Genomic DNA, 16,273 nt, shown 5'->3' with positions numbered 1-16,273 from the left:
TGTCGTCTTCATCTCGTTTCGAAAACGCTGTTAGCTGTTTAAATTCTTGCAGCTATCCAGAACCGCCTCCTTCGTTCTTTGTGGGGTCCACCGATTCGGAGCGTGTGGATTCGTCTGATTCCTTATCGGACGACGGTAAATCCCCGAAGACGAAGCTTTATTTATCTCGGTTCGCTCAAGGGCGCAATTGTTGTTGGAAATAAAGAGAGAGGCACAGCCGAGAAAGGGCAAAGAACAGAATCGAACCGAAGAACCGGCGGAACTAGGGTTTAAAGATTTCGTCCGGCGTCGCACCGATTTCTACTTGGGAGGAGCACGATCGGTCCATCAATGGTGGGAGCGCTCCAGTATCTAGAATCGCAGCGCGACGCGCAGCCGGAGCTTGCGGACTGGTACAACGCCCTGGCGGATTTGTACCAGAGGAAGTTGTGGCATCAACTCACCGTCAAGCTCGAGCAGTTCGTTGCCTTAGCTGTAGTCCAGGTCGTCCCCTGCTGCTACTCTGTTCTTCTTTGTTCGTTGCTAGGTTTCCGAGTCATCAGTTTGTTTGTATTTTCATCTTGTCTTTTGTTGTCTTCTCCCCTGGATCTTGAGATCAATCTGCGTTCTTCCGGAGATTCCTTATCCAATTTTCACGTGTCGTTGATCCATCGCGTGATTGGTTGTTTGATGTGAAAAAAAAGTCGATTCAAGGTAGAGAAAAACTTCGCAACTATGAAACTTGCAGAATATGGTTCTCGAGGACTTTATGGATCAAACAATTTTTCTTTGAAGCGGATGGGGTTTTTTTTTTGCCTACATGGAAATTCCTCTATAAACGACAGGGTTGAGGTGGCATTACACGATGGCAACCATGTCCTAGGTCGTGAGTGGTGAACCTCTTTTTTTTCTCTTTTTCTTTTTACTGGGTGCTTGTCTTCTCAGTTCGTAGATGCACTTTAAGGTATCAAGGATGCCTTATTCTAGAATAATAATACCGTTGTCGTCTTATTTTACCTTTGCAATTATTGAATTTATAATTCGGTGATTGGTTGAAGAATTCAGTTCTACAAAACTATTCTGAACAGACATTTATGTTCATATGTGTGTGTAACACACATTTATGAATTTATTCTTGTAAGGAGACCAATAAAAACAGCAATTTTTCAAAATGTTCTAGATCTCTAGCTTTTGTGCCTGGCAAATAAGATCTCTTTTGCTTTCTTCTTGAGCTTGCATATGCTCGCTTGGTTTCTTTGATCACCAAAGTTCCAGTTTTGATGGGTGTGTCTCTTTCGCATGATTGTTCTGTTTAGCTATCTGATCAGGTCATCAAGATCGTTATGATGGTAGAGTGATCCATTAAAAGGATATTTGGTGTGAACATGGCCATCTTCTATCTATAATGTTTGTTGCTCGCAGTTTTGTGTCAATGAGAGCAGGTAGATGAATCCCTTTAAAAGGTGCCTATTATTTCAAGTGTAGGTTTAAGATAGTTTGGATTCTTGATTTCAGTTATTCAATTTGACTTTGATCATCAATTGGTCAGTCTATCAATAATTTGTACTAGGAAAGTAACTGATAAGGATTTGACTATGCTTTAATCGGGATAGAAGGGCTGCGAATGACTATCCTTCACAAATACGAGATGAGTATATCTCTACTGATGCAGATATCAAAGAAAGGAACTGCTTCATACATGGGTATTAAAAAAGTTCATCTGCCTGTTGAAGAAACTCAAGCACACCTTAGGAGGTCTTTACTTGATTTACCTTGGCTGCATCTGATTTAACTGGATGTGATGCTTCTAATCTTGCTTTTAACCTTAAAGTGCCCCTGAAGTCTTTGACATTTTTCTAGTTCAGTGGTCAAATAGCGATAGTTGTCAACTCAAGCTTCCCTCAACAATCCTTGCTTAGAGCAACTCAGTTGACCTTGTATGACATGTCTTTTGATGAAATCATATGAATACGAGGGATCCTAATTCATACAGTGTAAGGATTTTGTTTTGAAGTGCAACATAGTTGTTCTTGTTGACATATTGTGTGATGTCATTATATGTAGTTTGCAGCATTCTATTCTGATTCAGAAGCAGCATATGGATTTTGGTTTGAATGGTATTGCAAGCTTTCACCCTTTCACAAACAGCTCAGTCATTTGTTGTATGGGCGTTCTTAGTTATGTGAGTGTGTCATCATTCTAATTGTTATTGTTGTTGTACTTGAGTTTAGTATAACAGTATCTGTTTTAGGTATACTGTCAAGATAATTTTCTTAGTTTGCATGTGTTGTTCATGATAAACAAAATGTACGATTCAGAAAGTAATGTAATTTCTTTACATTGCCAGAGCAGTATCGCTAGCAACCTTAATTGGTTATTATGCCAATTTCCCCATGTCTTTGTCCTCATTCTTCTCAGTCTAGTTTTGTGTATAATGTATAACTGAGTAACACAACCTTTTCTTTTACATTCTGTAGGCGGGTGATGTTCTTATACAGCTGTATCATAACTTCATTATGGAGTTTGAGACAAAAATCAATCTCCTGAAGCTAGCTCACTTTGCTGGAGTAATTTCACGTCAGTATTCAGAAAAAGAAGCCGCAATTAGCTATCTTGAAGGCATAATTGAAAAACTGCATGCTACTAAAGAGTTACGGATTGAGGAACCTATCCTATATGTCAAAATGCAAATTGCCGCATTTAATCTTGAAAAAGGGAGTCAAAAGGAGTGCAAAAAGCTTTTGGAAGAGGGAAAGAGCATGTTGGACAGCATGACTGATGTTGATCCTACTGTTCATGCTAGCTATTATTGGATATCTTCTCAGTATCATAAATCTCGTCAAGAATTTGCGGAGTTCTACAAGAGCGCCCTTCTTTATTTGGCTTACACTTCAGTAGAGTCTCTTTCAGCACCATTCAGGCTGGTATGTTGATTAACTACTTACGTTGATGAACTTCAAGATGCAACTATTAATTTTTCAATTATGTAAGACTGTTATTTAGTAACTGATGTATTTGGTCATTTAATATTATTAGTATTGGAGAAGGAAAATGGGATGTGATCAATACATCATGATCATGAAACTATGTTTTTTATTTCATTAGTTACTTCTTTTTCATGGGAGTTAGGATGGTGGTGGTGCTGATGACAGAGGGTAGATCTTAATCAGAAGATGCATTTTCCTACAGTTCACTAGGAGTAGAAGCCTGAGCTTTAAAATCATTAGATGGAAGTTTCAAATAAAAGGTGCTCCTAAATGAATAAGCTTGACCTAAAGGAAAGAGAACAGTGTGACCATTGTGTTCCGTAACAAGTTCTGTACCCAAAGTTACAATCTTAAGTTTCTTGATGGTCATATCTATGTAGTTTTTCTGCTTGCACAGATGTGAAAAATTGCATTAATACGTGTGGAGTTGAGGCACTTCTGATTTTGGTTGATCGATCTTCATGCAACTAATTTATCTTGTGAAGTGTAGACAGAAGAGTTTATTAGCATGTATTTCATATAATATGTTGTTTTCCAAAATTTTGCTTATTAATTTTTTTTTTATAGAAGAATAGAAAAATTAGAGGAGTCTTTTCCCCTCAGCAGTTTTGACATACTATCATGTTATTATGCTCTAATACTTACATGGCCAAGTGATAATAAGGTTTATTTAAGTTGGGCAATGAGAATTATCCCGTTTTTACTTTTATTTATGGTATCTTGAACATGAGATGTATTGAATAATGAGATCTTATGACAGCATACATGGTGGTTGTTTTTTTTAAATTTCAACTAGTGATTACAATAGGCGCTTGGACGATCACCTAGGTGCTTGGGCAAGGCGAGGCCCGAGCGCCTCGCTTCATTTTTAGGCGGCGCGCTTCAAAGAGGGGCGCCGCTTGGGCGCTTGTCCGAGCCCAGGCGTCGGGCGCTTCGGGCGAGCGCCTGGGTTAAACCAGGCGATCGAATCAGATATTTAGGTTTGGTTGGTCTCTGGTGCTTTAGTTGGTTCAATCGAACCAACTAAATCACCGATATCAGGCTCCCTCTCGTGATTTCCCCGACTTCCCCAACCCTAACACTCACGATTTTGCTGCCGAGATTTCTTCTCCGCTGTCGTTGCTCTCTGCTGCCGCTGCCACTATCGCTGCTCACCGCTATTGTCGCTACTCGCCGCTGCCACAATTGTTGCTCGCCGACTGCTCGCCCCTGCCACAATCGCCGGTCGCAGCTCCCGTTGTCGCTCGCCGCTCCCGTTGCCGTCGTCGCTCGCCGCTCCCGCTCCAGCTATGGTTGTCGCCTGCTACCGTTGCCGTTGCCTCAGCAGCCTTGGTCTTCTCACACTCTTCTCACTATACGGTTAACAGTATATTAACAGTATACTGCTAACTGTATACTAATAATAGTATTTTTATTTATTAGATTAATAATATATTATTTTGATTTTAAAACTATTAATTTTTATTTATTTAAAATTATTGTTAGGTTTCAGAATAAATGACAAGTGTTTAGAGCAACTCAATAGATTTGATGTAAAATTTTATTGTTTTGATTTTTGAGATTTTTTTATTAATATGACATTGTGATTTTGTATCTGATTTTCTTAATTTAATAGCATATTTTTTATTTAAATAATTATATTTATTAATTATATTATATATTTTTATATTTTAGCGTCTCGCTTCGCTCATGCAAGCGCTTAGTGCGTCGGGCATTTTTGGACCTTGGCGCCTTTTGACACTTAGCGCTTTTTAAATCACTGATCTCAACTTAATAGGTCTGGTTTACGGTGTTCAGTTGGTTTAGTGATATACTTGCTCTATGGACTACCACTATATAATGGTGCTTGAAAATTGCATAGTGACATAAAGGAGCAAGGCTGTAGGTTTTGGTCATTTGATTGTTTGATCAGTATATTTTGTGTAAAAGTCCTACAGACTTTGTGGGCCCACAGGGCCCGTTAAGATCATGTGTGATCACATAAAATATCAAATATATGTGTTTATCAACTTATATTTGTTGTTCCACAATGATCCACCTTCATTTTTCTTGGAGCTTCTCTGTGGATTCAATTCTTTTAAGTTTCTGTTGGTCTCAAATTTATGTAAATTCCTGGAATTTTATTGGACTTGTTGCAGCGTTTTACCTAGGTGAAAAAATCAGGCTTATAGTTCTACAACATTCTTTTACTTCTCAAGCAATCTGCACTTGTCATAGCCACCAAATAGTTCAATGAGCAGGTGATTTATGTTTGTGAAGATAGGCTGTTTTTAGACCAAATGACATTATTAGTCTTGGTCTTTACTTCAGAAGTTAATGCCTCAGATATATATTTAGCTCAAATTGATCCAGTGAACACTCCTGATGGATTTTCTATGTTAAGGCATTAAGATGCTGGTTGTATGAACATTCCTCGGGCAAGCACCTCGAGCGGTTTGAAACCTTTGCATCTTTTAGCATAATATTTATGTGCTGAAGGTGAACCAGATACAACTAGTGCATATCACTTGAGCTTAATAATTATGCATATGTATTGGCATGTGAGAGATACAAGACATGCTACTTTATGTACCTTGTGCAACTTGATGTTTCAGCTGATACCAATGTGGTTCAGTTGAAATGCACTTTCTATGGCTGATGCTGATCTAAGACTTAGATTATCAGCTCTGGCTAGTTGGTGGCCCTCGGGCACAATTGATTATTTATTCATGCTGTTAATCATGATCATAGTTGGTTCCAGCTAAAGCTAATTAGTTTTACTTCTAAATTCTGTTTTTAATATATTTATGTGAGGTTGTTTGTGCTTTTACTAGATTAACATACTTTAATCATTACCATGTCTAAAGAAAGCTAAGAAAAAATGAGTTATTTGATGAAAATTGAGTTTTTTTTTGTGTCCAGTTTAAGTTTCAACTGCTCCAAACAAGAAGCTTTTGTTTGAACTTTAGGCCTTAGTTGAGGTATTAGAAAATGTTTAGGTTTAAGATGTAGTATGATTTACTTTCTGTGGAAAGTTAATTACTTTGCTATGAAGTGTAAATTGATTATACTAAGATTATGCTCTTTGCTATGAAGCTGATGCTAAATAAAGATAATTTGTGGTTATCTTAGATGCTCTTTTTGAAGCCAGGGGTTGAAAGTTATTGGCTGAAATGGAAAGAACGTGTAGGGGCAAGGAATGAGGATAGGATAATGTAAAATAAGGGGTTAAAAAAAGAAATTGTTGCCTGTGACTTTATGATTTTTCTACAACATAATATAAAAGTTCATGATCAAACATATAGCAGAAGTTTGCAACTCTCATTTCCTTGGTAACTGTGATAGAGAACTACAAATTAGCCAAACTTATAATCTGCATTGCATGTCTTGATTGACAAAAGTCTTGAAACCTTTATAGTCAAAAGTCTGACCCAATCATGAGTTTGGACTGATATGTCATATGATGGTGTGATAGTAGTAATGATTAAAGTAGTATTGAGAGAATGGATTTTTCATTGGAAAAGTGTCCTAGAGACTTAACTAATGTCATTGCTTGGACGGATGTGATAGGAGGGGTTTAGTTGCAACAAAGTATGAATTTATTGAAAAGATATATGTACATATGTTCAAACTTTGTTAGTCGGTCTACCCCGCATGTGGAAGCACCACTTAGCTATTCTGATATGGCTGAAGTACAACAAAAGTAGAAGAAAAAATTGTCATAATTACTCTCATTATTCACATAGATCGGATTGAGTAGGTAAAAAAGGAGGAGACCGATTTCTGTGGGTTTTATCACAAAATGTATTTTACTTCTGGGTTATAAACTATTGACTTTATGTTCCACAATAGTGGTAGGGATTTAAAATCCATCAATTAATAGTGTTTTTAATTAATATATAAATATTAAATCTCAAAATACTGTTAAACAAACTGTTGTCTATACATGGAACATTGGTGTCAGCTTGTTCAAAATAACAGTTACTATGGTAGGATATGCATTTACTGATAAAAGCAAAAAAATGTTTTCCTTTTCTATGAACAAGTCAGGAATTATAGCAACTTGGTTGATCATCATATACAAATTTTTAATTCACATCCAGTATGCTATTGATCTATTGTCTAGAAGAATTTTTTATTTTCATGCTTCTTTAGTTAATCCTAATAGTTAAGATAAATCTGGCTCAGATAAATTACCTCTTTTACTGATCTTCCAGAATATCTTCTAATTCTTTGATTATGAGAATTTCAGTGTCTTCTTTTGGAAATGTTAAAGCAGTATTTTGGTTTATCAATGCTTGTGCTTCAATTCTGCTTATTTCCTATTTTTCAGGATTTGGCCTTTGACCTTTCCCTTTCTGCATTGCTGGGAGATAATATATACAACTTTGGGGAATTGCTTGCCCATCCAATTGTAAGAGAAATCTTTAGATACTGTTTTGTATAATATAGTCAATTACTTGTTTCTATTGAGTTGAAGAAACCCATTCAGATGTTATGGATTTAAACTTTGAATCACTTATTTAAACAATCAATGTTGACTGTTTGTTTATTGATTTATTCGTTGGGATACATCATCAAATCTTGATTGTTTGTTTAATTGCCCACATTTATTTCTTCTTTGCTTTGTGGATGATGTTTATGGATTAGGCCAAAGACTATGGTGGTCATGAATAGCTCATCAGCATGTCTTTAGCACTTGAGTGATTGATCATGTGTTTATATGCCTGAACCAATCCTGTAGGGTTATAAGTTATGGACTGGTATATCTGGTTTGTGTCACTGCCTAGAATGAGGTTGTTTGAGGCAAGTAGTGCTCAATTTAAGAGGTAAACAACACTGAGCTTATAAAGAGATGACACTAATTACTAAAAGTGGCTGATCTCCTTTTCCTTTTTGTATTGAACTAGAATGACACTGCTGTTTGGTAGAAAGCCAGGTATTTCTGAAAGGTTGTTTCAGTATAATTAGTATAAATATTTTCCATGGTAAATTTTTGGCTAGTTGCAAGTCTGACTAGAAGAGTGTTATCAGAAAGACCAGCTGATATTATTGGGGAGCTTCATTTGAGAAGAAATGATGATATGAATTGAATGAATTAATATGTTGGGCTAAAATATGGTCAAATTACCTAAGATATTCAAAATTCACTGTTCTCTAGAAGGTGGGTTTGTTCGTTCGGGACATTAGGCAGTCTGAGAGTGCTCAATGGAAATTACACCAGATACTCCAGACTAATTACGTAATGGTTGATCAGATAGAGTTTTAGATTGAATTTTGTGTTCACTGATATCAACTTGATCATTTTTTTCTAAGCCTAGTATTGTATATGATTTTTTGAACTCTAGGAACAGACAGATGAATTCTTTCTGTTTAAAAGTGGAACTTAAATGAGATCTTAATGCAAAGACTAAGATAATGTGTCAATATTTTTGTTGGTTATTTTCTACTCATACGTACAGTTTCTTCTAGGTTCTGCACATGGGTATATTTAAACAGTTCCTCTTTTTATCTCAGAATTACCTTAATTGGAATGTACCATCTCAAGTTACATTTCTGATATCCTGATGCCTTGCAGATCAACATTCTTATTGGAACAAAAGTGGAGTGGCTTTACCATATTCTTCAGGCATTTAACTCTGGAAATCTGGTTCGCTATCAAGAACTATGCCGAATCCATAATGCTGAGTTGAGTGCACAACCTGCATTTTTACAAAATGAGAGGAAGTTACTTGAAAAAATTAATATTTTGTGTTTGATGGAGATTATTTTCAGGTGAGGACTACACAATGATCAATTAATCTAGGATCTGTTAGTACTTCTTATGCTCTCTTTCTCTTCTATTTTATGTGTCATTAATACTTTTTCAATCATTACCATATTGATATTATCAATTTTATGCAGTCGGCCATCTGAGGATCGAACCATTCCATTAAGTATTATTGCTGAGCAAACTAAACTTTCTATTGAAGATGTGGAATATCTTCTTATGAAAGCCCTTTCCGTAAGTCTAATCTTGTGTCTCACCCTTGCTTTTGATTCTGTTAACATCAAATTTGGAACAAATTTAATAACTACAGCTTCTCATGTTTCTTCTCCCTTTCCATTCTTTTGGCATGCAGAACTATGGTAATGTATAGTGGTAATGGGTAACTTGTTTCCATAACATGTAATTCAACTCCTTTAGATGTGCAGTTGATCTCTAGAAATGTATCGTGGTAGGAAAATAAATGTATTCTCTTTTTGGATTCACTAGGTTTCTGAAGGAATTTAATTATTCTTGATTATTTCACAATTTCTACTGAATTTACAAGGTGCTCTCTGTTACTTTTCTGATTGCTACATTAGTGTCTGTTCTGCATTTTCTTCATTTTGAATAAAACATTTCTTACTAATTTGTAGATAATGCATTAGCTTCTTTTCTTCATATTTGTTGATGACTTGGAGCTTCTCAGCTCACTGACATTAGATTTCTCTATGTACTTTTTAGAATTAACTTTTAACATGTTTGTTAAACATGATCAGAGTCATATTTTTTTTGTGGGTATTAAAAGAGTCATGTGGGTGCACAATTAGAGGTCCACCAGAACTCTGTTACTGGCCTTGTCAGCATATGCGACAAGGAGAAAAAAAAATTCATTATTCATGGATTGTGCCACTTGTCATAGCACTGTCTTTGTTAAGATTTACCATGGTAAAATGTATGCAGTAAACAGGAAAAATAGCAAATCACTGGTTTCCTACTATAGGTTTCGTGGTTGGGTTGGTCAATAGGAGTGCGAAGGTAAGCATTATATTAGCCTCTGCTAGTTTCCAATATTCTCAATTGAATCTTTGAAGAAAACCGAATTTTAGCCTGCTCTGAAGCTCTAAGTTGAAGCACCATAATATATCCTGAAAAAAAATATTTTTTTTTGGAACATTTAGTTGGTTAGCAAATGTCAGTTTGAATTTGGCTGAGCCTTGCTACTGCATTGAATACATTCGTCGAACTAGAGTAATTTGTGGGGAGCTTGCTACAGGTTCATCTTATTGAAGGCATAATAGATCAAGTCGAGGGCACAGTATATGTCTCATGGGTGCAGCCAAGAGTTCTGGGGATTACACAAATCAAATCTTTGCATGATCGTTTGGATGGCTGGGTGCAAAAGGTGCGGACAGCCTTGTCAACCGTCGAAGCCGAGACACCTGACCTGGTGGGTTCATGATCTGCATTTTAACATCAGCTGTTCGACAATCCTGATGTAACATGGGCCAGCTCAGAAGACCTCATAAAAGGAAACATTGGTCCTGCCATTATTGGGGTGCTACCTCTCTTATTTCCTTGATAGACTTTGCACGAGGGGTTAGCAGCTGAATGCTGGCTGAGTTATGTTTTTCTTTCCTTTTCATTGTTTAGAGTATTTCGAACTCCAAACACGCCTTGCAATCGTAACGATATATAAACTGTCTCTAATACTTGAGTGGTTTCAGATTCAGATAATTTATTTATTTTGTGATTAAGGAATGATGCCTGTTGAGCTTCTATGCTGGAAAATAATTCTCGTGTTCTCATGCTCTCCCCGTTTTACTCATTTGGCTTGTGATTGTCGTTTCTAAAAGTCAGCATGATCTCCAATCTTATACTGGTATCACAATACTGCATCATGGTCCGATACTCAAAATTATGAATCTATGATTGTTGTCTTGGAGATCTCCATACTATTCTACTGCTTCTTTTCTTGTCTTGTATGATTGTTAAGTAACTACGCCTGTGTTCACTATAAGATTGTTATGTAAAGATAGTACACGTCTTCGTTCTTGGTTTCACCTATTCTTGCATGAAGCTTCCCAGACTATTTCGGCTGAGTAGCTTCAGGTGATGGATATAAATCCAATCTAAAATTCTTTATAGATACGAAGAAGGTGTTGGTGTTTGCTCACTTGTTTACACCTAAAACATTAGTCTGGAACGAGGATTTCGGTAGGAGAATAAATTAGGAGGATATTGACCTAAACATTTGAAAAGGCATAAATGGCATGAATCACACCTTTTGTGTGTATATAAAGATATTTTGTCCTATTTAATCAATGATTTGATGATGATAATAGCAGTATTATGAATGAACTTGAATTGAAAGATCATAACTCGACCTATACAATAATTGGAGAAACCTCCTTCCCTAATCTATACGCTTATTTATCTCCAAATATTGCGAGCGGCAACAAAAAAAAAAAAAAAAAACCAATCCCTCGTTGGTTTTACCTAACAAAAAATCGTCTTTTTATTTTATTTTCCCGGTCCACCAACCGCCGCCATCACCAACCTCTTTCTCTCTCCCTCGCCTACCTAACCACGAGAGCCACGTGCCCTCCACGACTCTCCCTTGGCAGCCCCGGTAGAATTGTCGCCGACAGAATCTTATATCGTAACCGCTGATCTCACTTGCCTCCGGTTAACTAGGTTGACTTGGATCGCACATAATAAGAGGCCATTTCGACTAGGCATAGACTTGCCATCGTGAACATTAAGATCACAGACGGTTAACATAAATATGACATTGAAAAGTCCACCCTTTTACGCACCTTGGGCCAGCAATGTCAACCCGATCTCCTCCTCCGTGATGAAACCGTAACCTGGTCGAAGCCAATTCCCACCTTGGAAGAGTCCTTGAATCCCGTAGTTAGGTGAAGAGATGCAGCGGGGGACTTTGCATCCATCGCTCACCGACTCCACCAACCGCAATTCATAAGGAAATTGAGCAGCCGCGATTATGTGAAATCACAACGCTAAATCATGCCTGTCTTTGACTTTGACCAAATTAACGAGGGGAAAAGAAACATGAAATAGAGGGTGCGTGGTGTGCCCTCTATTTATGTAGGCTGCCCCCGGAAACCTCTCCCTCACCTAACTGGGATCGCTTGTGAGGGAAACAGTACCCAGGTTTGATCTCTTTTTCTCTCTCTTCTCAGGTCTGTTATTAGCTCACATTTGAATCTGTTAGATTTTGGTGCTTTCATGTTTGATGGGCTTCGCTTGGCCACGAGTTTTGGAAAGATCTCTTTTTGTTGTCATTTCGATGTAGTGCTCATCAAAGACGCTCGTCTTTGGTTTGGGTGTTATCAGAAATTTCGTGTAGGGTTCCGTTTTTCTTTGTCTCGCAGAGTGTCCGTGTCATTGAGGCAAGAAATTATTCGTTTGTTTGCGTTTTATCTGCTTTTACGCGATAATCTTTTGGGGTTTTTACTAGTCGGATTTGGAGATCTACTAGTAATATGATTATCAGTATCTTCGGATCTTGTCGGCTGATAAAGTTTGTTGATTTCTTCTTCCTATTTCACTTTCCTTGACCAGCCTGTTGCTGTTCCAGCATATAGACTCCTGTGGCTTGTCCATGACATCAGTATGTTTAGGTATAATATAGATCGGGGAGAAGATCTTGTTGTTGCTTGATAGCATCAAAAAGTTGGTTTTGGATCCAAACATACATTTGTTCCTGATGACAAATTAGAACAAAAGACAAAAACAGCCTCTGCTTGCTACTTCTGTTTATGGTGCTGGATTCATTTAGAAGTTCATATGGATTACTTATTGGACCATAGTCTCATTCCATGCCTCCAGTGTGTTTAGTGCTGTTTAATATAATTCAGGGAGAAGATCTTGTTGTTTCTTGATAGCAAGGTTTGTAGTTTATGGGTCCGACACATACATATATGCAGGTCAGGGTAAATTGGGTGGTATGCCAGGTATAGGCCTTGTACCATCCGGTACAAGGCTTATACTGTCGGGTATGCCGGTCCTGTACCATCTTGTACTCGGTCAATTTGTCATTTTTTTTTAAATTTTCAGTTTTTTTTCCAAAACTTGATATGTATCCATGTAACCGGTGACACTTGTCCATCCATAAGGACTGGTACGATATTGATTCAAGCCTTTAGTATCGATACACAAAATTACGAACCTTGGTTGATAGTATCTAAAAGTTGGTTTTAGATCCAAACGTACATTTGGTCCTGATGACAAATCACAACAAAAGGTGAAAAAGCCTGTGATGGCTGCTTCGGTTTTATATGTTGAATTAATTTAGAAGCTCATATTGATTACTTATTGGATCATAGTCTCATTCCTTTTACATTGGGATCCTGTTTGGGTTTCTTCTTATTACAACAAAATGTTCCTTTTTCTGACATTGAGTTCCCTCTCCCCTATATTTCCTTTCCTTTTTCTTTAAATACTATGGAATAAAGAAGTAGTGACTTCTGTTTGGTTGAGATAGCAAATGGAACTTGCATTCTGCTAAGTTCTATGCTAGACACTTTTTGTAATTTTTTCAGAACCTAATTACTTTATGCTATATGTTTTTGTTTGTTTTTTGGTTGTTCTCTTTTGGCTGTAGGCTGTGTTTTGTTAAGGAATAGGACTGTCTTTTGTGGTTCTTATGCTTCATAGAATAAGATGCATGAATGATGCATAGAAGCTCACTGTTATTACGTTCTTTGTCCATTTTTTACATATATGTGTCGATACATGTTCTAGAACCTCCATCCTGATTGAATAAAAAAACTGGTAAACTCACCGTCTTTTATTTAGTATATGATGATAGATTTGTCTAACATTCTTGCTAGGATCTAAATGAAACCATGTGGGGCCTACAAATTATAGTGATTGATCTAGTTGTAGTTCAACTATGTTTTTCGTGAGGATAAAAGAAAGTGGTCTAGGAGTTTGTATTCTATTTCACTTGAAGCATCTTTTTGGTGCAAATTCTCTTTTTACTTGGGACATAAATACTTGATTTGGGTGCCTCCGAACACAGCTGCCTTGTCTCAGCTATTATGAGGTTTTCTCTCCAGTTTTAATCAGTTTCAGAGTGTAATAATTCTTTTCTGTTCTATTAGAACATTCTATTATACCTTATCTGGCATTGGAAACTGGCTTCTTGAGTTGTCGATGAAACTTCCAATCTTTCCATTGACTTCACATTAATTTTCTCAATCCAATGTTTCACCTGGAATTTTCTAGTATGTCGGGGAATATCCTTTTCATCTGCATTTTATAATGCTTGCATCTAACTTGCTAAGAAAAACCCCACATATCTACGAAAAGCATGATAAGATTTATGAGCTCTACATGTTTATGTTAGTTTTAATTTTTTCGCTAAATATGTTTATGCTTTCTCAAACTCCCATCAAAATTTCATACCAGGTTAAACATGGCTCTCACAAGAATTGGCCTCGCTGGTCTTGCTGTCATGGGGCAAAATCTAGCCTTGAACATAGCTGAAAAAGGCTTTCCTATATCTGTGTACAACCGGACCACCTCAAAAGTTGATGAGACTGTTGAACGTGCCATAGTCGAAGGAAACCTTCCAGTTTATGGATTCCATGATCCTGCATCCTTTGTCAACTCGATACAAAAGCCCCGTGTCATTATCATGCTCGTGAAAGCTGGTGCACCGGTGGATCAAACCATCGCCACACTTTCAGCTCACTTGGAAAAGGGTGATTGTATAATCGATGGGGGCAACGAGTGGTATGAGAACACAGAGAGGCGCGAAAAGGCAATGGCCGAACTTGGTCTCCTCTATCTTGGAATGGGAGTCTCTGGTGGAGAGGAAGGTGCACGAAATGGTCCTTCATTGATGCCTGGAGGTTCGTATGAGGCTTTTAAGTACATAGAAGACATTCTTCTCAAGGTAGCTGCTCAGGTACCGGACAGTGGCCCCTGTGTTACATACATAGGCAAAGGAGGTTCTGGCAATTTTGTAAAGATGATTCATAACGGAATCGAGTATGGAGACATGCAACTGATTGCTGAAGCTTATGATGTACTGAAATCTGTGGGGAAGCTCACCAATGATGAGTTGCAGCATGTTTTCTCTGAATGGAACAAAGGGGAGCTTCTTAGCTTCTTGATCGAGATCACAGCTGACATTTTTGGGGTCAAGGATGACAAGGGTGATGGCCATCTGGTTGATAAAGTCTTGGACAAGACCGGGATGAAAGGTACTGGTAAATGGACCGTGCAACAAGCAGCTGAATTATCAGTGGCTGCTCCAACAATTGCAGCATCTTTGGATTCCAGGTTTCTTAGTGGACTAAAAGAAGAAAGAGTCGAAGCTGCTAAGGTTTTTCAGTCTGGTGGATTCAGCGATGTCTTGGAAAGCAAGCCTGTCGACAAGGCTAAGTTGATCGATGACGTGAGGCAAGCTCTTTATGCCTCAAAGATTTGTAGCTATGCACAAGGCATGAACCTGATTAGAGCGAAGAGCACCGAGAAGGGATGGGATCTAAAGCTGGGTGAACTTGCAAGGATATGGAAGGGAGGTTGCATTATCCGTGCAATTTTCTTGGACCGTATCAAGAAGGCCTATGATCGGAACGCAGAACTATCCAACCTCCTGGTGGATCCCGAGTTTGCAAAGGAGATATTAGATCGCCAGTCTGCTTGGCGCAGAGTTGTCTGTCTTGCTATCAACCATGGTATAAGCACTCCGGGTATGTCTACTAGTCTAGCTTATTTTGACACCTACAGGAGGGAGAGGGTTTCTGCCAATTTGGTCCAAGCTCAGAGAGATTACTTCGGAGCGCATACGTACGAGAGGGTCGATATGCCTGGATCTTTCCACACTGAATGGTTCAAGATCGCGAAACAGTCAAAGATCTGAGACCATGTTGACGAGTTCTTTTTCCTCAAGAGTCAAGTGTGTTAGTAGTAGTAGTACTTTGGGTTTTTAGAACCTTTGGAGTGAGCAAACTCTTTGTTATTTGAGCAAAATAATGTCCAATATTGGGACCTGATAACCCATTAAACTATTTACATTTCTAAGAATGCAATTCCAACAGTCTTCATTCGAAGGCCGGTCACCAATGTCTTTGGGTCATCTAATGTCATGGTGAAAGGAGTTCAATGATTCAGCTAAGTATTCTTGTTGGTTTCACCTATTTTTGTGACGAAAGACCAATTTTTCATTGAGTTACAAAGTTCTTCTTGTCATTTATTTTTATAAAAGAAAAAAAAAATGCTTTGTACTTTTTCCTGAAGACAAATTCTATGTCAGAAGAAATCATAATTACCATTTATATGATTTCTGAAGACAAAATCTTGATCTGCTAATTCTAATAATTACTAATTATTAAAAAATCCTAATAAAATTACATTACATTAATATGACCTAATAATAAAATTATACTACTAAGTTGGCTACAAAAACATAAGCATGAGTTGATGTAAAATCTACTATATATTTCAACATTTAGCAGAGCACATTTTAAAATTTTAATATGAATTTTTGTCCTAATTCGATTATAGAGCTTCAATTTCATAGAAAAATCTAGCAAGAATAATG

The 16,273-nt window shown here is 37.4% G+C and overlaps 2 protein-coding genes across 3 annotated transcripts; both read left to right on the top strand.

The window, feature by feature from the left end:
- The first annotated feature begins 187 nt into the window (after positions 1 to 187).
- Positions 188 to 10,448, top strand: LOC135639001 (26S proteasome non-ATPase regulatory subunit 13 homolog B-like). The gene is made up of 6 exons (XM_065152685.1): positions 188 to 483; positions 2,457 to 2,903; positions 7,279 to 7,359; positions 8,524 to 8,720; positions 8,850 to 8,949; positions 9,968 to 10,448. Exons 1-6 carry the CDS (start codon positions 331 to 333, stop codon positions 10,151 to 10,153), a joined length of 1,164 nt encoding a protein of 387 aa, XP_065008757.1. The 5' UTR covers positions 188 to 330; the 3' UTR covers positions 10,154 to 10,448.
- A 1,262-nt stretch (positions 10,449 to 11,710) lies between these two features.
- Positions 11,711 to 15,795, top strand: LOC103983842 (6-phosphogluconate dehydrogenase, decarboxylating 1). 2 transcript variants are annotated; one of them, XM_009401152.3, is made up of 2 exons: positions 11,711 to 11,868; positions 14,131 to 15,795. In XM_009401152.3, exon 2 carries the CDS (start codon positions 14,138 to 14,140, stop codon positions 15,590 to 15,592), a length of 1,455 nt encoding a protein of 484 aa, XP_009399427.2. In that variant the 5' UTR covers positions 11,711 to 11,868; positions 14,131 to 14,137; the 3' UTR covers positions 15,593 to 15,795. The 2 variants fall into 2 exon arrangements, with proteins under 2 accessions (XP_009399427.2, XP_009399426.3); XM_009401151.3 differs by lacking the exon at positions 11,711 to 11,868 and adding an exon at positions 11,927 to 12,107.
- Positions 15,796 to 16,273: the final 478 nt, after the last annotated feature.

This window comes from Musa acuminata, chromosome BXJ3-5, assembly GCF_036884655.1.
Source record: "Musa acuminata AAA Group cultivar baxijiao chromosome BXJ3-5, Cavendish_Baxijiao_AAA, whole genome shotgun sequence".
Classification (NCBI taxonomy): Eukaryota; Viridiplantae; Streptophyta; class Magnoliopsida; order Zingiberales; family Musaceae; genus Musa; species Musa acuminata.
Note: the sequence above shows the minus strand (reverse complement) of the source record. Positions and strands in the feature narration are given on the sequence as shown.

Coding starts and splice junctions, on each gene's coding strand:
- LOC135639001 (XM_065152685.1), top strand. CDS start 331: ATGGTGGGAGCGCTCCAGTATCTAGAATCGCAGCGCGACGCGCAGCCG. Junction 7,360..8,523: donor AATTGCTTGCCCATCCAATT/GTAAGAGAAATC, acceptor GATGCCTTGCAG/ATCAACATTCTTATTGGAAC. Junction 8,950..9,967: donor TTCTTATGAAAGCCCTTTCC/GTAAGTCTAATC, acceptor AGCTTGCTACAG/GTTCATCTTATTGAAGGCAT.
- LOC103983842 (XM_009401151.3), top strand. CDS start 11,944: ATGTTTGATGGGCTTCGCTTGGCCACGAGTTTTGGAAAGATCTCTTTT. Junction 12,108..14,130: donor AGAGTGTCCGTGTCATTGAG/GCAAGAAATTAT, acceptor ATTTCATACCAG/GTTAAACATGGCTCTCACAA.